The following is a 20745-nucleotide window of genomic DNA, read 5'->3' as shown; positions in this document are numbered from 1 at the left end:
ATATTTGTGCCATAACTTTCAATTAATCAAAATCTTGTCAACTGCCATATAGGCCTTCATGTTACAAAATGTGGAAAGTTCAGTTACTTAAAGAGTTTGGCTGGGCATCGTGGCTCACGCCTAATCCCAGCACTTTGGGAGGCTGAGGCAGTCAGATCACTTGAGGTCAGGAGTTCAAGACGAGCCTGGCCAACATGGCAAAACCTATCTCTACTAAAAATACAAAAATTAGCTGGGCGTGATGGCACATGACTGTAATCCCAGCTACTTGGGAGGCTGAGGCAGGAGAATCACTTGAACCAGGAGGCGGAGGTTGCATTGAGCTGAGATCACGCCACTGCACTCCAGCCTGGGCAATAGAATGAGACTCCGTCTCAAAGAAAAAAAGTTTAAGCCAGATGCAGTGGCTCATGCCTGTAATCCTAGCACTTTGGGAGACCAAGGCAGGAGGATTGCTTGAGCGCAGGAGTTTGAAACCAGCTTGGGCAACAAAGTGAGACCCTGTCTCTACCCACCCGCCCCCCCCAAAAAAGCAAAAAATTGACCAGCTGTGGTGCTGCGTGTCTGTGGTCCCAACTACACAGGAGGCCGAGATGAGAGAATCCCTTGAGCCCAGGAGGTCAAGGTTGGAGTGTGTTATGATTATACAACTGCACTCCAGCCTGGATGACAGAGCAAGACCTAAAAAAAAAAAAAAAAAAGATTTTAAAAAAGATTGACTAAGTGAATGAGTCCTCTTCTTGAATATCAGTCGTTCCAGGAGAGTATTTTCATTAACATATTTATGTCTCTTGTTGAAAGTATCCATTAAGAGCAGGTAGCAAAAGCTAGACAGAATATGCTTTTGAAGATTCTCTATGCTCTTTATTAATACCTTTCTTAAGTTTCTCAAGATCTCCTTTTGCCTCCCTCTTGATCTTAAATGAGACTGAAGTTTAAGAGTCTTTAGCCACTCTGTCCCCATAGGGATGTAAATTTATGATTTCAGAAGTTCCAGCCCCCAATAAGAAGCACTGTCCAATCGTTTGCAGATGTATCTTGTAAGCCAGATTTCATCACAGATAAGTCCATTCCACTGTCATATGCCATGTTTAAAGTACTAAATTAGGTTACTCTGTAGTCAAAACAAGTAAGCCCTGGTGCAGACTACTCTAGGGCAAAATCCCGTTGCACTGTCCCTTTTGTTCTGCCCATGCATTCAGTTGTAGCTTTCCCTTTTGCCAGTTGACAGATAGTGACTTCTTTGCAAAACATAACCAGATTAGGTTATTTTTAATAAACCAACTAAAATAAAAAATTCTTGACATTGGGAAGAAGTATTTTAACAGAATAATAGTAATGTTTTTATTGTGCCATTGTGATTTTCTATAAAGAAACACCCAATATTCATTATTTATATTTTTTTAAATTTACAACTCTTTAACTGTATCCAACATTTCACTGCCAGGAATATAGTCAGGCTCGAAGCTTTATTAGAAACCCATGATCCAATCCATACCAACACTTCCTTTAGTTTATGGCTTCTGTTCATTTGCACTGTCCAGAAAGGTACTGCTGCCGTTTGTAGTCACTCCAAAAAAAAATGTGAACTACCTAGGTATAACTCTCATAAGACGTATACAGCAGCATCTGTATGCTGAAAGTTACCAAAAAAGTATTCCTTGCAGGTGATTTTGCACCTTAGTTCCCAAGTGCCCCTGTACAGAATATGGAGCTATGTCCTGTCTCTCTTTGAATGATGAGTGATGAAGGAGCTTCAGACGTTACTGGGTGAGCTTGTATTGAGTGTTACAAAGAGAAGTCATTCTGCCTTTCTTTGGCTCTAATTGCAGAAAGTGAAGTCACTGCTTTTGCTGTCTTGGATCAAGACCAGAAAGAAATTATTGATACCAATGGAGCTGGAGATGCATTTGTTGGAGGTACAGACTAATTTATTTCATTCTTACTTACAAGTAAAACGTTTTAACCCTTGTTTCTACCATATAACCAAGATCTATTCATTTAGTAACTTCTAATTTCTTCTTTTAAATAATTAACTTCTGAAGTTCTTTCCATATGCTTCTATCATTGTCAGTATTAGAGGGTTTTACCACAGGAAAAATATGTGTTTGGAAAAGATAATTTGCTACTATGCTGTACCCCAGTCATTTTCACGAGATTAATTGTATCTGTCAGAAAATTGCATAAACAAACTGCATCAAGTACAGTATATAGTATATTCATAGCCCTTCAGGCTTAAATGTTAACACATTTTTGTTCTTTAAAACAAGTTGTGATGAATATTAAACAGTATGCTAATAACTAAGGATGATGTCTTTTGATGATAATCCTTTGGTTAAAACATCTGTTTCAAACACAATAGTGGTTGTTTGTTATACTAAAAAGGGTTACATTTTTGCCTATTTTTGGCTCAATAAGAACTGGCAAATTTTATATGAACTAATGATTTTGGTAATGAATACTCAAAAATAAAATCAAGACAATAGAAGACTTTTGGCTTGATGACTTAGATTGATCTAAAATCTGATTCAAAAATTCTTTTGATAAGTCTAAATTCCTTCTAGTTAAGTGTAGTTAATTAAGCTAGTTTATAGTCTCTAGAAAGATTTCGCTTCCTCAAAGATACCCCAAAGGGGTCTTTCCTGGTCTCTGTTTCTTTTTCTTAACATCAAGCCAGACCAGGTTAATTTAAAAAAAAAAAAAAAAGCAAGCAAGTGGAGCTGACCATTGTCCCTTTTTCTCTGGAGGATAATTTGAATCATGGGAAACTTCTTTAAGTTTGTTTGATGGTTTTAACTTAATATTTTATTTTAATGGTCTTTTGCCAACATAAATTTTTATTTTTATTTTTCTAAAACTATTCATGCCCAGTCTTTTTTTTTTTTTTTTTTTTTTGAGATGGAGTCTCACTCTTTCTCCCAGGCTGGTGTGCAGTGGTGCAATCTCAGCTCACTGCAACCTCCACCTCCCGGGTTCAAATGATTCTCCTGCCTCAGCCTCCCAAGCAGCTGGGACCACAGGTGCATGCCTCCACACCTGGCTGATTTTTGTACTTTTAGTGGAAACGGGGTTTCGCCATGTTGGGCAGGCTGGTCATGCCCAGTCTTAAATGAACTATTAACCATTAGGATGCCCCATGCCCTGTGTTCTTTGGAAAGAGTCTGTACCACAGACAACATTCTACTTCACTGTTATGATTGTGTTTTTTATTTCCTTGCTCGGAAAGTCTTCATTATTGATAATATTAGAGTACTTAGCAGCCAATTTTCCTATTTTTTACTTTTTAGAGCTATAGATGTATGTAGGCTAAAAATATTTTATTCTGAATTTAGCCATATTCTGTAATACATTAAGAAAACCCTAGTGATTTCTTGGTTAGAAATTGGTCAAACCAGGAATCTTAGTCTAGAAACTTTTAAACTTATACACTGTATGTACATTACTTACGTACTTTAAAATCTTTAAAACATGAAGTATTCTATTTCTTTGACATTCAGTAGGACACACAATGAGGCCATCATAGATTTGATGGTGACCTAAATAGCCACTACCTCTGGCCTTGGGTTACTTGGCTTCCTGGCCCTGCAACAACAGATTCTGTTACAGACACCTAACTATCTGTAATGCTACCGATACTAGGTGAGAACATGTAGACTTTTTGAGGGAGGGAGAGGCCATTCTTAGGATGCTGAGGTAGGAACAGCTAGCTACCATTTGTATTGTGGTTACAACGATAAATAAACTACTTCATCAAAGCAATTGGGATTTTTTTGTTAGAGGATTTTTCAGCCTCTTTTTATCCTACTTCATTATATTTATTGTCGGGGTATAGTTAGGTAAGCAAAAAAGAAAGAGTATAGAACAGGGATCCACAATCTTTTTTTTTTTAAAGGCCAAATAGTGACTATTTTAGGCTTTGCAAGTCATATACAGGCTGTATTGCATATCTTCTTGTTTTGTTTGCTTCCTTGTGTTTTGTTTTTTTACAGCACTTTTAATACGTAAAAACCTTTCCTAGCTCTCCAGCTGTACAAAAACATACCATAGGCCAGAGTTGGCCTACAGACTATAGTTTGCCAAACCCTTTTTAAATCATGGGCAGCTTCCTCACTTTATTCATTTCTAGCATTTCAAAGCTCCAGACACTGGATTTCACTATACATTGTTGAAATCAGAATAGAGAAAGTGGAAAGCAGGTAGAAACTAGGCAGGACTTTACTGGTAATACAATTAGATAGCCATTTTTCTCACTTTGAACCTACTCAGTTCCCAGGGTAATCAGATCCCAAAACACTGGGTCATGCAATGAGATGAACATCCTAATGTCAGTTTATTAATAGAATACTTATGTTGCCATCTTTAGCACATTCTGTCAAATGTGAATCAAGCTACAAAGTAATAGCAATAGATAACTTTTATACAGTACCTACTAACCAACCGATATCTTACACACTTTATATATATATATTAACTAATTTAGTGTTCACAAAAACTTCTTGGGGTAGATTATTTTTACCCCTATTTTACTGATGAAAAAAACAGAGACAAAGAAAGGTGAGATAATGTGCCCATAGTCTCATGGCTAGAGAGTAGCAGAGCCAGGATTCAAACCCAGAAAGTCTGGCTCCAAAGTCAGTGCTTTCACTCACCACACTAATACTGCTTCTCTAAACATTTATGTAAATCTCACCATTAGAACCGAGAACCACAGACCAGCCTTCCTGACAAAAGCTGGTTTTGCCAGATAATCTTCCTGTTATCTGAGTAGATGACTTCCTTTATTGAAAAGGATCTGTTGTAATCTGACAGGGTTCTGGGGACTCTAAGGTAAGATTGTTGAGGAAAAGAAAGAAAAACTGAAAGGGAAGAGAATCCAAGAACTGTAGTCCCTGGTGAGTTTCAACCAAGAGCTTTTTGCTAAGCAGTGGAATCGATTGCACTACAGAGATACAGAAAGCCAGATGATAAACTTGCTTGGTTAGCATGGACTCCGAATAAGAGAGTTATATGAATCAGCTGTTTAACAGTGAAGCAGGATATTTCCCTAAGCCCTTCTCAGGCAGAAATTGCGGTGTGTGGGTGCAGGAACTAGCCAGCCACTTTGGTGCCAGCAGGAGCGAACTTCACTCACTCGCTTCTCCACTGCTCACAGGAGGGTGAGCACACGTGAGCAGGTGCAGGAGCTGGGCTGAGCACTTTTGGGCACTGGTAAGAGCGAACTCCATACCAGACCAGTGGCAGCGTCTAAGGGAAGCTGCCCGTGACCCCTGGATCCCCAGAGGAAGCGTTACAGTGCCCTTTTAGCTTTGCTGTCTGTAGACAGCTTAAGCGTTAACAGCTCAGTGGAGTGACCCTCCATTGTCACCAGTGTGACAGCCCTTTGCACCCACACTCATGGCACCCGAGTTCTTGTCCGGCATCCAGGATAAATGAGGTCACACAAACGAGTTGGAGATGGTAAATGCAGGGGATTTTATTGCCGATGAAAGTGGCTCTCAACAGGAAGGGGAGCTGAAAGGGGGATGAAGCAGGAAGATAATCCCCTGGAGTCCGGTCATCCCCAGCCAGACTCCTCTCCAAAGCTATGCCATCAAGCTGTCCCTCTGAAGTCAAGCCACTTCTCTCCGATGTCCAACCGTGGTCTACAACATCCAGCTGCTTCCCCTCTTCTTTCTCTGTTGGCTGATCCTGGGGTTTTTATGGGCACAGGATTGTGGGTGGGGTGGGCCATGGGTGATTTTGGAAAAGGCAGCATTTGATCAGGAAAACAAGGATGTAAGTTCTCACTTTGGGCCATGGTATTAGGCTTTTTGGCTTTAGGATGGGGCGCTCACCAGAGACCTACCCTCTTCTGCCCAGAAATTTGCCTGCCTCCTGTCCCTATCAATAGCACCCATCTAACAACTGACGCATCTATCTTAAAACAGAAATGGTCTTGTTAGTTGGAAATACTAAAAGATCCATTGGTTAAAACCCCCTGCTCCCTCTCCACACCAGCAGGAGCCTTTCTACTGGGATTAGAAATAACAGCTGTTGGCTTGACACAGTGGCTCACACCTGAAATCCTAGCACTTTGAGAGGCCAAGGCAGGCGGATCACTTGAGGCCAGGAATTTGAGACCAGCCTGACCAACATGGCAAAACTCTGTCTCTACTAAAAATACAAAAAATTAGCTGGGCATGGTAACATGCACCTGTAGTCCCAGCTACTCAGGAGGCTGAGGCCCTGCCCGTATGGAAAAATTAACAAAATGGATCAAAGACTTAAATGTAAGTACTAAATCAGCCAGGTGTGGTGGCTCATGCCTGTAATCCCAGCACTTTGGGAGGCTGAAGCATGTGGATCACTTGAGGCCAGGAGTTTGAGACCAGCCTGGCCAACATGGTGAAACCCCATCTCTACTAAAAATAGAAAAATTAGCCAGGCATGGCGTTGCATGCCTGAAGTCCCAGCAACTTGGGTGGCTGAGGCAGGAGATTCACTTGAACCCAGGAGGCAGAGGTTGCAGTGAGTCAAGATCTTGCTACTGCACTCCAGCCTGGGTGACAGAGTGAGACCCTGTCTCAAAAAAATTAATTAATTAATTAATTGTTGACTCCTTCCACCTTGGGAATGAATCTCAGGCAGTGGCAACTTTTACATTTACTATGTAGTTTATTTTTCTTTGCTTCATTGCCCAATTAACATATCTTTCTGATTGACACATTCTATCTTTGGATGGTTAATATATTCATCCTGTAACTTTCAAGTTTTGCTGGCCTAAGAGTATTTCTGTCTTTTGTGACTTTGCATATCTATATTTTAGTCCACTTTGTGGTAATTTAACTCTCTGAAGGACAATAATTTTCTTTGCATAAATTTCAAGTTTTGGATAAAGTATCACTCCAGCTACCATGTGCTAATTATCTATATCAGTACCAGAGTGCCATGTGTTCCTTTAGCCAGCTAAAAAGATATATGACTACATGATGGATTTTCATGTATAATTTAAAAATGAGTAACCCAAATGTACATAAATTAAATTAAATTAAATTCATAGTTCCATCTCACGGGTTTAGTGACAGTAACAAATCCCTCCAGCCTCTACAAGCATCGCTCCTTCTTCTATTTGGAGGTCTTAAGCACTTTGTGATATTTGCTCTTTATTTGTCACTGCCCAGCCCTGATAGAACTAATCTTTTCACATTCTTCCTCAAAAGCCCAAGTGCTAGGATTGTACTCTCGGAAATGGAGACAATTCTATAATCTCTAAGTATGATTTCCTAATTTCCTAGGTCAGGAAAAAATTTCTTCCTGTTGTCCTGCTGTGCTTTGTCACAGCAGGTCTACCTTTTCATTTGGAACCCTCTTTGTCACTGCCATAGTAACAAATGGAAACATTGAGAACATTTTGTGACAGGCATTGTCATTGTTCCCAGTGAAATCTCTTCCCCTGTGTCTTCCCAGTAAATGAAACTGAGAAGAAAAATCATAACAAATAACATGAAAGAGGACCTAATCAATATGTTCCCACTGGGCTGTCAATACCAGCCTGTGTTAATCTAATATGATTTAGTCATATGTTTTATGGCAGCTGTAGGAATATGGACAGAACCTACAAATCATCTTTAGACTGAAAGTGAGTACACCTTTGACAGATTATGTGTAGGCACTTATATACAACTCTCAGATAAAAGACTAGAGACTTCACCCAAGAACCAACATTCTTAGAATTAAAAAAAAAAAAAAACCTTCATTAAGTATGGTTAAAAGCCACATATAGATTAGAAGATTTTACTTTGTTGGTTTTTTTTTGTTTTGTTTTTGTTTTTGTTTTGAGATGGAGTCTTGCTTTGTTGCCCAGGCTGGAGTGCAGTGACAGAATCTCGGCTCACTACAACCTCTGCCTCTCAGGTTCAAGCGATTCTCCTGCCTCAGCCTCCCAAATAGCTAGAATTACAGGCATCTGCCATCACGCCTGGCTAATTTTTGTATTTTTAGTAGAGATGGAGTTTTGCCATGTTGGCCAGGCTGGTCTCGAACTCCTGACCTCAGGTGATCCACCTGCCTCAGCCTCCCAAAGTGCTGGATTTACAGGTATGAGCCACTGCGCCTGGCCAGAATATTTTATTTGGAATGACAATAAAGTAACTGTGCTGCCTCATAATACTTTTTTTGGAGGGGGACATGGGGTCTCACTCTGTCACCTAGGCTGGAGTGCAATAGCACAATCATAGCTCACTGCAGCCTCAAACTCCTGGGCTCAAGCCATCCTCCCACCTCAGTCTCCCGAGTAGCTGGGACTACAGGGTTTTAAAAAAATTTTTTTGTAGAGACAGAGTCTCACTCTGTTACCCAGTCTGGTCTTAAACTCTTGGCCTCAAGCAGTCCTCCTGCCTAGGACTCCCAAAGTGCTGGATTACAATTGATTAAAATGACAATTCATTTGGGATTACAGACATGAGCCACCACCCCCAGCCAGAATACTCTTTATTTTAAAAATCCTCACAACAGCTTCAGCAGAGAAAATGTATTATCCTTAAAAATATTACCTATAATATGCAAATGACTCTGAAAACCACTCAGCAATCACAATGCAAATAATTCTCCTATTTCCCATCTAATAAAAAGGAACACTAATTACATTCTCTAGGCTGGGAGCAGTGGCTCACACCTGTAATCCCAGCACTTTGGGAGGCCAAGGCAGGTGGACAGCTTGAGCTCAGCAGTTCAAGACCAGCCTGGACAACGTGGCAAAACCCCATTTCTACCAAAAATAAAAAAATTAGTTGGGCATGGTGGCATAAGCCTGTGGTTCCAGCTACTCAGGAGGCTGAGGTGGGAGGATTGCTGGAGCCTGGGAGGTCGAAGCTGCAGTGAGCTGTGATTGCACCCCTGCACTCCAGGCTGGGTGACAGAGCAAGACCCTGTCTCAAAAACAAACAAAAAACAATTTCATTCTCTAATTCATGTTTAGAAAAGAACATTGGTTTAAAAAAATTTTTTAAAGAGTTGTTTTGAGAACAAGGATGCCACTTCCTCTTCACATGGCACCTATCTATACTTCTGAGAACCATGAAGACTCTCTAATTATCTTCATATTTTCTATCCTCACCTTGTTTCTTTGGTCCCAAACATTTATAGCTTCCTTCCCCATTCTTCTTAATTGCTGCTTCATTGTGCTATGCATAGAAGTGGTGCAGAATTCTTGGGATTTTTTTTTTCTACACTACCCCCTTCCTTTGCTCTCCATCTCAGAAGACTAGAAGACAACTTGGTAAGTGTTGAATATATTGTTTCTCAGACTTCTTCACTCAAAAACCAAAACCTTCATATGACCCACATCTGTTGAGGATTTACTTGATGGTGACCAAGATGACAGCTGCCCACTGCTAAACAACCCAATGTCAACAACTCTTTTTCTTGTCTTTCTGCTCTAATGGGACATCTTCTCTGTTTTATTTCTTGAGCAGAAATTTTTCTTAAAACCATCAAATGAACTGTGAAATTGGCTTGGTCATTAGGAATATGAAACAGACCAGGCATGGTGGCTCACACCTGTAATCCCAACACTTTGGGAGGCAGAGGCAGGAGGATCACATGAGGCTGGGATTTCAAGACCAGCCTGCACAGCACAGTGAGACCCCAGTCTCTACAAAAAAAAAAAAAATAGCCAAGCAGGGTGGCATGTGCCTGTAGTCCCAACTACTCAAGAAGCTGAGGTGGGAGGATAGCTTGAGCCCAAAAGGTTGAGGTTGCAGTGAGGTGAGGTCACGCCACTGCACTACAGTCTGGGCAACAGGGGGAGACCCTGTCTCTACAAAAAAAAAAAAAAAAAAAAAAAAAAGGATATGAAACATTCACCACAGATAGTAGTTCAAGTTCATGCAAGAGAGAGCTATACCCTTGCACAGTGATAGGATGCTTTATTACATGCCACACTAGTGTTATACATCCAGAGTCTTAGTCAAGCTGAAGCTAGACCAGCACCAAATTTCATAAACACTGTCTATGATTATTTGAGCCTTCGTTAGTTAAAAAAATGTAAAGATTATCCTCTCCAGCCATGATTTAAAAAAAGAGAGAGAGAAATCACTTTGTTCATTTGAAATACAGGATGATTTTAGAGTGAAGCCTGTAATTTCTCATCAACACAAATGTTCCCTCAGAGACCTAATATCCTGAATGGCCTTCATCTAGAAGCAATTGTAAATAGATAATGGAATTGAAAGGACTTTATCTTCTGGGAATGTGGATAAGACACAGACAGTCTGAACCATGTAGGCTATCAGACTCCAAAGCTCAGATGTGAAACTTAGGTTTCTTATATTTGATGATTGTTGAGAAATATTTATTCTAAGAAAATGATGTTGATATGGAAATTTTTATTTAGTTGCAGAGGTCCACAGGAAATGTTGTAAGTAAAATTTCTGAAGTTCATTTTCTTAAACAGAATTGTGACATAACAAAATATATGTGTGTTAGTTCCCTGACCTAGAATATTGGTGAGCCAATTGGAAGTAATTTGAATCCTATAATTCTCTCAGCTGCTATTACATGAATCTGGTCAATTTTACCTGTCTGATACATCCAACATGTATCAGTTAGCTTTTACTGCATAACTAACCACTTTCAAAACCTAGTTACCTAAAATAACAACTCATTTATTTAGCTCCACAAATCTGTGGTTTGACAGCTGGGCCTGTGCTTACCTGGACAGTTCCTCTGGCCTTAGAGTGTTGAGAGATTAAGTAATTTGCCCAAGGTCATATTGAAAGCTAAGATTCAAACTCAAAATTTGGCCTCAAAGTTCTTAGCCCTAGCCATTTTGCTATACTCCCTTTTATTACTACAGCATCTTAGCTTCCTCTCTAAAGGAGGAGAAATAGCCAAAGTGGTTTTATAAACACTGGTCTGTCGACTGGTACCAGTCTATGACATAAGAGTTTTCATCAGTCAGTATCAAAATGTAAAAAGGCAGGGGCAAGAAAGTAAATTTCCATAAAACTAAATGTATTCAGTTTTAAATCTTGCCCTTCCTACTTTTAGGGAGTTCAATTTTCTTTATGAATAATGTTGGTAATAGTGGATTTTTTTAAAATGTTCTTATATAGCAGAATTAAAGTTTTCCAGCTCTGTATTTATCCCTAAAATCTTTTGGGCAAGTTTCAATGTTCTATGAAATCCCAAAGTCTGGGATTCACTGATCAACCATATTTTTTCATAAATTCCACAAAATTATTTGGCCATTTTTTTTAATGCCAGTAAAAGATTACTGATGACTTGAATGCCGTTCATGTTGGGCTTTTCTAATATCTGGCCCATTTCTTCATATAAAGAAGATGAGTATAGGCCAGGCGCAGGGGCTCACACCTGTAATCCCAGCACTTTGGGAGGCTGAGACAGGTGGATCACTTGAGGTCAGGAGTTCGAGACCAGCCTGACCAACATGATGAAACCCTGTCTCTACTAAAATACAAAAATTAGCAAGGTGTGGTGGTGGGTGCCTATAATCCCAGCTACTCAGGAGGCTGAGGCTGGAGAATTGCTTGAACCCAGGAGGCGGAGGTTGCAGTGAGCTGGGATGTCACCACCACACTCTAGCCTGGGCGACACAGCAAGACTCCATCCCAAAAAACAAAATAAAAAGTAAAGAAGACAAGTATAGAACTGTAAGTTCTATACTTACTGTAAACAGATGAGTACAGGCCGGGCACGGTGGCTCACGCCTGTAATCCCAGCACTTTGGGAGGCCGAGACGGGCAGATCATGAGGTCAGGAGATCAAGACCATCCTGGCTAACAAGGTGAAACCCCGTCTCTACTAAAAATACAAAAAAATTAGCTGAGTGTGGTGGCGGACGCCTGTAGTCCCAGCTACTCGGGAAGCTGAGGCAGGAGAGTGGCGTGAACCTGGGAGGCAGAGCTTGCAGTGAGCCGAGATCGCACCACTGCACTCCAGCCTGGGCGACAGAGCAAGACTCCATCTCAAGAAAAAAAAAAAAAAAAAGATGAGTACAGAGCAATAAGTATAATATGATGTGATTTGTATTTTGTTAAAAATGGTCTTATGTGTGTATGTTGTATGTATACTTATAAAAGCATATAAAAGTTCCAGGAAGAAACACTCCAAACAGCTAACAGTGGATGTACTTGGAGGTGGCTGAATGAAATAATCACTTTCTACTCTGTATGTCTGAATTTTTTTTTTTTTACAATGTGCCCTTATTGGCTTTGTAATTAATGTAATCTTTAAATAAATAAAATCACATGTGTGTAGCACTGATGCAGAGCCTAGCCAACCTTAGTACCTAGCAGAAATCTTCACTGTGGTAAATAAGTCATCAGACACAACATTTCAAACTATACGATAATTTACATAAAACATAACCTCTGATGTTTTAAGGCTACTTATCAGCAGAGGTCTGAATAAAACAAAATTAGCAGCATGATTGTCAAATTAACAGCTACTCTCTCTTCAGATATATAAGTTCTGAAACCAGGGGTATAAACACAGGCTTTTAATTTATTTTTCATTTAATTATCCAATTAACGTTGACACTTTATAGAGTTTAGATATATTTCTAGCCCACAAAGTAAATAGCAAATTAAAAACTGATTTCTGTCATCAAATGCTCTTAAAATTTTAGAACCATCATGCTATGAGAAATTTTCAGTTGATCAAATATAGGTTTTTGAATTGAGTTAAATAATAACAAAATTTAAGAACAAAATGATCTTGCTTATGAATTAGGGCATAAGCACAGCTTCACATAAACAATGTTACCATCATCTTATCCCAGCAGCTATTACTTTGCCCCATTGAATCTTTTGTTTTTAACTATATCGTTTAGAGTGTTCGTGCTGAAAGGAAAATTTTAAAAAATCATGTTTTCTGGTTTTCAATTTCCAGTAGTGAAACTCTTTTCAAATGAGATCTTATCTGAATCAGAATGAAATGAACCCACAAAAATTAAAAATTAAAAATGTTTTTAAGAAAGAATGAAATGAGATTAAACAAACTCCCATTTGTCCCTATCCACATTTTATTTGGTGGCTCATGATGTCAGGTAGGAAAACCATGACCTATTCAAAAGCCCCCATTTGATGAATGAAGAAAGTAAGGTCCAAAGAAAGGTAAGATGAGTTGTCCAAGGGAGTTAATTGCAAATACGAGACAAGAAGCCAGATTACTGAATTCATGATGCAGCAGTTACTTATGTTCATAATCCGAATGAAAGTTGTCAGTTAAGGCTGAGCGCGGTGGCTCATGCCTGTAATCCCAGCACTTTAAGAGGCCGAGGTGGACAAATCACTTGAGGTCAGGAGTTCGAGACCAGCCCGGCCAACACAACGTGGTGAAACCCCACCTCTACTAAAAACACAAAAAATTAGCCAAGCATGATGGTGGGCACCTGTAATCCCAGCTACTCGAGAGGCTGAGGCAGGACAATTGCTTGAACCTGGGAGGCAGAGGTTGCAGTAACCCAAGATCACGCCACTGCACTCCAGCCTGGGCGACAGAGTGAGACTCCATATCAAAAAAAAAAAAAAAAGTTGTCAGTTAAGCCGTCTGTTATTTAGTCCTCTTGGAAACATATAGGTCAAGAGTCAATATCCCAAATGCACAGAAGGAGGGGTTTTTTGTTTTGTTTTGTTTATGTCTTGATGTTTGACTTTAACAATAAACAGAAGCATACGCTAAACTTTTATTTTGGGAACCACATCAAAAGATCACACATTAGCTTTAAAATCAAATACTGACTCAGTGTTGTACATCTATGCTCCATGAAGAAGAATGACTTTTAAAGCAGTGTTTTGAAAGGGATTAGGGTGAAAGGGCATCTTATCTATATGAGTGCAAAATACTGCTTAGCAGTACTCTTCAAGAGCTTTCTTCCGAAATTAAGATCATTTTTAAATTGATGGGCTTTTAGTTTTGTTTTTAATTCAAATACAATGTCCCATACCATGTTAACAGAACTTAGTAAGTTTCCATTTTTAGCCACCACAAAGAAGGAATAAGAAGTTATTCTCATAGCTGTAGCTATAGGACAATAAAATTATTCTTTCTTATAGCTACAGTACTGACCACTTGCCTGTATATTACACATTGCTTCTCAGTTGCTCACTTTATGTGGGAGGGTGTGTTGTGCTGAACTACCTTAAAGGAACCTTTGCTCTAAATTGACTTCCTGTACATGTCAACAATTAACACCATCTGACACCACTTAAGCTTTAGTTTTCTTTTCTTTTCTTTTCTTTTTTTTTTTTGAGACTGAGTCTTGCTGTGTCGCCCAGAATGGAGTGCAGTGGTGTGATCTCAGCTCACTGCAACCTCTGCCTCCCAGGTTTGAGTGATTCTCCAGCCTCAGCCTCCCAAGTAGCTGGGACTACAGGTGTGCACCACCACTCCTGGCCAACTTTTCTATTTTTAGTAGAGACAGGGTTTCATCATATTGGCCAGAATGGTCTCTAACTCCTGACCTCAGATGATCCACCCGCCTTGGCCTCCCAAAGTGCTGGGATTACAGGCATGAGCCACTGCGCCCAGCCTGGTTTTCATTATGCAAATACCTGCTAGGTCAGACCTTACCCTGGCAGGCACAGTAGCTTTTTCAGTTATTTCAAAATTTAATATTTATTATTTTCCCTGAAAAATCAGTTTTCTAAAATTTGGGTCACAAGTTGTTATTTGAGTTCATGACTAATTGGTAGTCAATATGAAGTCAAAACAAAATTTTACTGACTAGACTACATAGAAAATACAAAAAGTTTACATCTGAGCACTTTTCAGCAGGGGGAAACCATTACTTTGTCACATCTGGATATTCTAAGCTAGCCAAATTGAAGTGGGAATTTCCTGCCAGATGTTAGTTCTTTGAGCAACCTGTGAACATCTAAGTAAGTGAGGGGTTATGAGTCCTTGTTTGGTAGAGCTATACCCACTCTGGAGGCTTGCTCCTAACAGGCAGCAGACATTTTATATGTACTACCACCAGTCAGGAGGTTGTGCAACCTATTTGAAGTCAATATGATGTGCTCTTGTTAAATGTCAAAACATCGAAGGCCTCATTTTGAATGTACAACATCAGTCTTACAGATATTATATCCAGGGTGAACATTGCATTGAAATGTCCTCCCAAATGTAGATGACAAAAATTTTGTTTCATTAATAGAAAGAAGGTAAGACTGAAACACCACAGGTATTCCAGATAACTTGGATAGGGCCATTTTGTAAAGTCAGTGTAGACCAAAATATGTCTCTAAATATGAGGGAAATAAAGAATCTGAAGTGACATGAAAAATACGAAGTATTTATATCAACCTCCTGTTCTAGACGCACATGGGAATTAGGAAGTGAAAATTTCATTCAGAAGAGCTGTGCACAAAAAGTGGAAATGCATTATTCAATTGAAACAAGTAACATTTTTAAGGGGGATAAAATACTTTCTACATGATCTCACTGGTTTTGTCGTCCTCCGTAAGGGAAAATATTGACATTTACCAGACTGTTTGCTCCAGCTTTCTGATCTCCTGCAGTTTATTTTTATAACAACCTTATCGATGGGCCTCTTACCCAGCTCTCTAGGTTTAACTGAGTTGAGTCGATTTGTTACCACAGCTTCAAGTAGCTGTTACAGAACAAGCAAGACATCCTAATAAAGCTGTAAACTTGTTTACTCAAACAGAGTATTGATTTTACTTGGAGGGGAAGAAGCCTGTTCTTAGCACAGTGTCAGGGTGGATGAATTTCACTGCAGTTTTTCATTGTCATCTGTCAGGGTTGTGAAACACTAAGTAAAGCCATCAGAGGATAATTAGAAGTACCAGAAATTTAGCCCCTAAAATCAGTTAACCACTTGGGAGTTTTGTAGCTTAATTAGCTTTTATTAAAACTTTCCCTAGTATTAATAGCCAAGCACTTTTAATGGTATTTCCAGGTAGATCACGATATCAAGATTGTGACTTGTTAAATATATGAATTTAATGGCTAAGGGTTTTTCAGACTTTTTCTCACTCTAAATTAGGCTACCACTAGAACACAATTAGAACCAAAACCAATGTAAAGATACAGTGATCTGTACTTATACTAGCAGAATAAATGCATGATTTTTTTTTCTGAAAAATCAACTTAAAAGAAGTAGTAAAACAATTATAAAATAATTTAAGCCAGGCTCAGTGGCTCATACCTGTAATCTCAACACTTTGGGAGGCCAAGGCAGGAAGATTACTTGAGCCTAGGAGTTCAGAATGAGCCTGGGCAACATAGTGAGACTCCTGTGTCTACAAAAAATTAATAAATTAGCCGGGCATGGTGGTGCACACCTATAGTTCCAGCTACTCAGGAGGCCAAAGTGGGAGGATCGCTTGAGCTCAGGAGGTCAAGGCTGCAGTGAGCCGCGATCACACCACTGCATTCCAGTCTGAGTGACAAAACAAAGCCCTGTTTCAAAAAATAAAAATAAAACATGTCTTTGTAGAAAAATCCAGTTTGTTTTTGTAACACAATGTGATCTAAACACATAAAACTGTCAATGCCACCCTTATTTTTAAATACCTTGATTAAAGCAGATTCTAAAGTATTCTAGCTTACTTTAAGTTAGTCATTGTCTTAACAATAAAAGTTGATGCACGTTGTGCAAAAGGCAAGCATCAGAGTAAGGAGTTGCTTACCTTCTATAGAAACTGCATTAGCTACTGAGCTTCATGAAAAGCATTCATGTGAACACTACCTGACCTCTTCCAAATGTCTAGAAAAACAAATCACAGTTGAAAAAAATCACCCACCTAGAAAATGAACAAAAAAACTGGAAATTTATTAAAAATAAGTTTGACCTTCTCTCATGATGCTGCAGTCAAGCAAAAATGAAAAATAAGTTTGACCATTATATTTAAAGTACATCTTCCCATATCTAAATAATTCATTTAGTGCTTTATGGTAAACTTTTTATGTCTTCTTGCACTACTGCCTCGGCCTATCTAAATGACTAATAAAAATTATGATATCTCTGGGATGACCAGTTCTAAAGCCTAAGGGTAACAGACTCTGTCAGAAAGAACAGCAAAAGATGTTGGGTTTTCTTTGTGTTTGAAATGCTTTGTCACATGTTTATCTGTGCATATAGTTCTAAGCCAAATTCTACCCTGAATTGCTTTAAGCCACAAAGTAGCAGGTTGTAAAATATTGTTACATAAGAGGGCACCTCTAGAGCTTGCTCTTCTAATTTTTCAAAAGGTAGAAGAAATTGACTTTTCACAATTGTATTTAGATCATTCTTCCATATTAAGGTATTCAAAAACAGAAAACATAAAGGATATGGATTTATGATTATATCATTTTTATGTGCATCTCAAAAGGCCCACAATACAGTAATTTATTTTATTCTATGCAATTTTCTTGAGAATGACAGCATGTGAGAGAGCTGGTTGGATGGGGAGGGGCAGTATATAGTAGGGTAGCCATATTTGAGCTGCAAGGCACTGTTTACTCTGACTCCTTCAGTCAAAAGGAGCATAAACCCATTTCACCTAGTTCAGGTTAAGGAATTTTTTTTTTGTAAGGAAGATATTATAACATAGTGGTTAAGACACTGGGTCAAAATATGTGGGGTTTTTTGTTTGTTTGTTTTGGTTTTTTTTGAGGTGGAGTCTCGCTCTGTTGCTTAGGCTGGAGTGCAGTGACGCAATCCCGACTCGCTGCAAGCTCCGCCTCCCGGGTTCACGCTATTCTCCTTCCTCAGCCTCCCGAGTAGCTGGGACTACAGGCGCCCACCACCACGCCTGGCTAATTTTTTGTATTTTTTGGTAGAGACAAGGTTTCACCGTGTTAGCCAGGATGGTCTCAATCTCCTGCCTCCTGATCTGCCCGCCTAGGCCTCCCAAAGTGCTGGGATTACAGGTGTGAACCACTGCACCTGGCCCCAAAAGATGTGGTTTTAAGTCCTGGTACCACATTAACTAGTTGTGGGACTGCTGTGGTTTGAATGTGTCCCCTCTAAAATTCTAGCATTGTCAATGTGATAGTATTAAGAGGTGGGGACTTTAAGAGGTGATTAGGCCTTGATGGCTCCTCTCTCATTAATGGGATTAAGGCCCTTATAAAAGAGGCTTCATGCAGCATTTGGCTAGCTTGCTCTTCCACTCTGGCCTACCCTTCCACCCTCACAAGACACCAAATGCCAACAGCTTGATCTTGAACTTCAAAGCTGCCATAATTGTGAGACAATAAATTTCTGTTCTTTATGTATTACCCAGTCTCAAGTATTCTGTTGTAGCAGCACAGACTATGAGAGAGACTATGGACAAGTTACTTCTCTTTTTTGTTTGTTTGTTTTTTGTTTTTTGTGTTTCTTTTTTAGAGGGAGTCTTGCTCTGTCACCAGGCTGGAGTGCAGTGGCACGATCTCGGCTCACTGCAACCTCCGCCTCTCGGGTTCAAGCGATTACCCTGCCTCAGCCTCCCAAGTAGCTGGCGACTACAGGCGTGCGCCACCACGCCCGGCTAATTTTTTGTATTTTAGTAGAGACAGGGTTTCACCATGTCGGCCATGATGGTCTCTATATCCTCACCTCGTGATCCACCCGCCTCAACCTCCCAAAGAGCTGGGATTACAGGAGTCAGCCACAGTGCCTGGCCGTTACTTAACATCTCTAAGCCTCCGTTTCCTCATTTATAAAAATGAAGATAATGAGTACCTATCTCATTTGGGTTATTATGAAAGTTAAATGAAGTAATGTTTATAAAGCACAACACCTGATACATAGTAAGAATTCATTAAGTGTTACATATTATAAGAGGGGTCTCAAAGAAGTCTCAAACAAGAACCAGAATGACAAGTTTTCACTGAAAGTATAGCCAGATGGTGATTGTAGGTTCAAGTCAGTTCTGGAGACCTCAGCAGCAGATACTGGATCTTCACTCCAGTCCTTCACTAATTAATGCTACTGAGCTGCAGTACATGTCTGCATCTTACTGTCTCATAGTCAGCTTCCCAGCCTGTCTTTGTTTTCCATTCTGGCTCCTAAAAGAGAACACTGGGTTATTAGCTCAATTGACTTTTTATACAATGTCATTAGTAGGACACTAGGAGATCCATAAGTTGTTTGCCCTTGAACGAGATGCCTACCCTTTGTTCCATTTAATAGTAAAGGTTGAATTTACGTGCACAAAACATTCTGCAGTGCTGGAAGTGATTTTTCTTAAAAGGGTAATACGTGGATGGGCTCTATAAACATTGTGTTTGCATGCCTTGTCCACTACCTTCTTCCCATATTTATAGTTCTGAAAATGTTCCCTACAACGTGATCCATCTATCATACAATACATGGAACATCAAACAGCTTGTATCTCAAGCTAGAAACCTAGACGCCCTTCCTGAGTCCTTCCATTCCCTCTCTCCAAACCGTCAGTGAGTTCTTTTGATTCCGTTTTAAGGATGTATCTCAAATTTGTCCACTTCTATTTCTCTGTCATGACTTTAGCTTAGGCCTGTTTTCCACCTACTGTAGTAGTTTCCTAACTGATGTCTATGCCTTCACTCTTTCTGGAACTTTATTCCATTTTCTGTATAATAGCCAAAATAGTCACTTTAGGAAGAAGTTGAAATATTTCATTCCCCTGCTTACAACCTTTCCGTTGCTTCTCACTGCACTTAGCCTAAAAATCCAAGCTCCTGTGGTGATTTAAAAAAATCTATATGATCTGCTATGTTTGTATCTTTATTTCATTCCATTTTCACCTTTGCCTGCATGATGTAGCTATACTGTCAGTCTTCTTTCAGGCCTTAGACACTTTGTACAGTGGAGTTTACTTTGCCTAGAATGTTCCTCCCCTACTCTTTAAAAGTCAACTCTTCTGTAATCATCCTATCTAAAATGGGTCCCTTGACTATTATTCTCTCCTGTTACTCAGTTCTTTTTCATAGTAGCACTTAACACTCTGGAATTGTCTTATTTACTTATTTGTTTACTTGTTTTTGTCTATTTCCCCCATTACAATATAAGTTTCAGGAGAATAGGAACTGTAAGTGTCTTATTTACCAGCGTATCCCCAGGACCCAGCACAGTGCCTGGCATATAAGACTCAGTAAATATTAGTTAAATAAATGAATATATCAATCATATGCACAGCTGCAAACCGATTTGCCCCTACCATCAAGTAAAGACCATTTAGTCGGTATTTCTAGGAATTTGGTTATTGAGGTATATCATAAGAAGGGGTTAGAATAAGTCAGGAAATAGGATCAGGTCAACTTAGTATAAGAGTAACCCAAGCTAGGCCAGGTGCAGTGGCTTACGTGTGTAATCCCAGCACTTTAAGAGGCTGAGGTGAGACAATAAATTGAGCCCAGGAGTTCAAGACCAACCAGAGCAATATCGTGAGACCCCCATCTGTATCAAAAATTAAAAAATTAGCCAGACCTGGTGGCAAACACCTGTAGTCCCAGTTACTCAGGATGGTGAGATAGGAGGATCTGTTAAGCCCAGGAGGTCAAGGAAACAATGAGCCATAATCGTGCCACTGCACTCCAGCCTGAGTGTGTATGTGACTAATCCAGAAACAGAGAGACTGATCATACTACCTTTAGTGTCACTTAAAATAAAGGATGCTGGGCTGGGGGACATGGTGGCTCACACCTGTAATCCCAGCACTTTGGGAGGCCGAGACCGGATCATGAGGTCAGGAGATCGAGACCATCCTGGCTAACACGGTGAAACCCCGTCTCTACTAAAAATACAAAAAATTAGCCGGGCGTGGTGGCGGG

The 20745-nt window shown here is 39.7% G+C and overlaps 1 protein-coding gene across 4 annotated transcripts in view; it reads left to right on the top strand.

Moving 5' to 3' along the window:
- The window catches only part of ADK (adenosine kinase), a 560128-nt gene that overhangs the window by 519408 nt on the left and 19975 nt on the right, over nucleotides 1–20745 (top strand). For all 4 annotated transcript variants that reach the window (XM_004049615.4, XM_055353393.2, XM_004049614.4 and 1 more), the window contains one exon: nucleotides 1833–1919. In XM_004049615.4, the coding sequence (XP_004049663.2) occupies nucleotides 1833–1919 (87 nt within the window). The remainder of the gene's footprint in view (nucleotides 1–1832; nucleotides 1920–20745) is intronic.

The sequence above is a fragment of the Gorilla gorilla genome, chromosome 8, assembly GCF_029281585.2.
Source record: "Gorilla gorilla gorilla isolate KB3781 chromosome 8, NHGRI_mGorGor1-v2.1_pri, whole genome shotgun sequence".
Lineage (NCBI taxonomy): Eukaryota > Metazoa > Chordata > Mammalia > Primates > Hominidae > Gorilla > Gorilla gorilla.
This window is presented reverse-complemented; position numbering and strand designations above follow the sequence as displayed.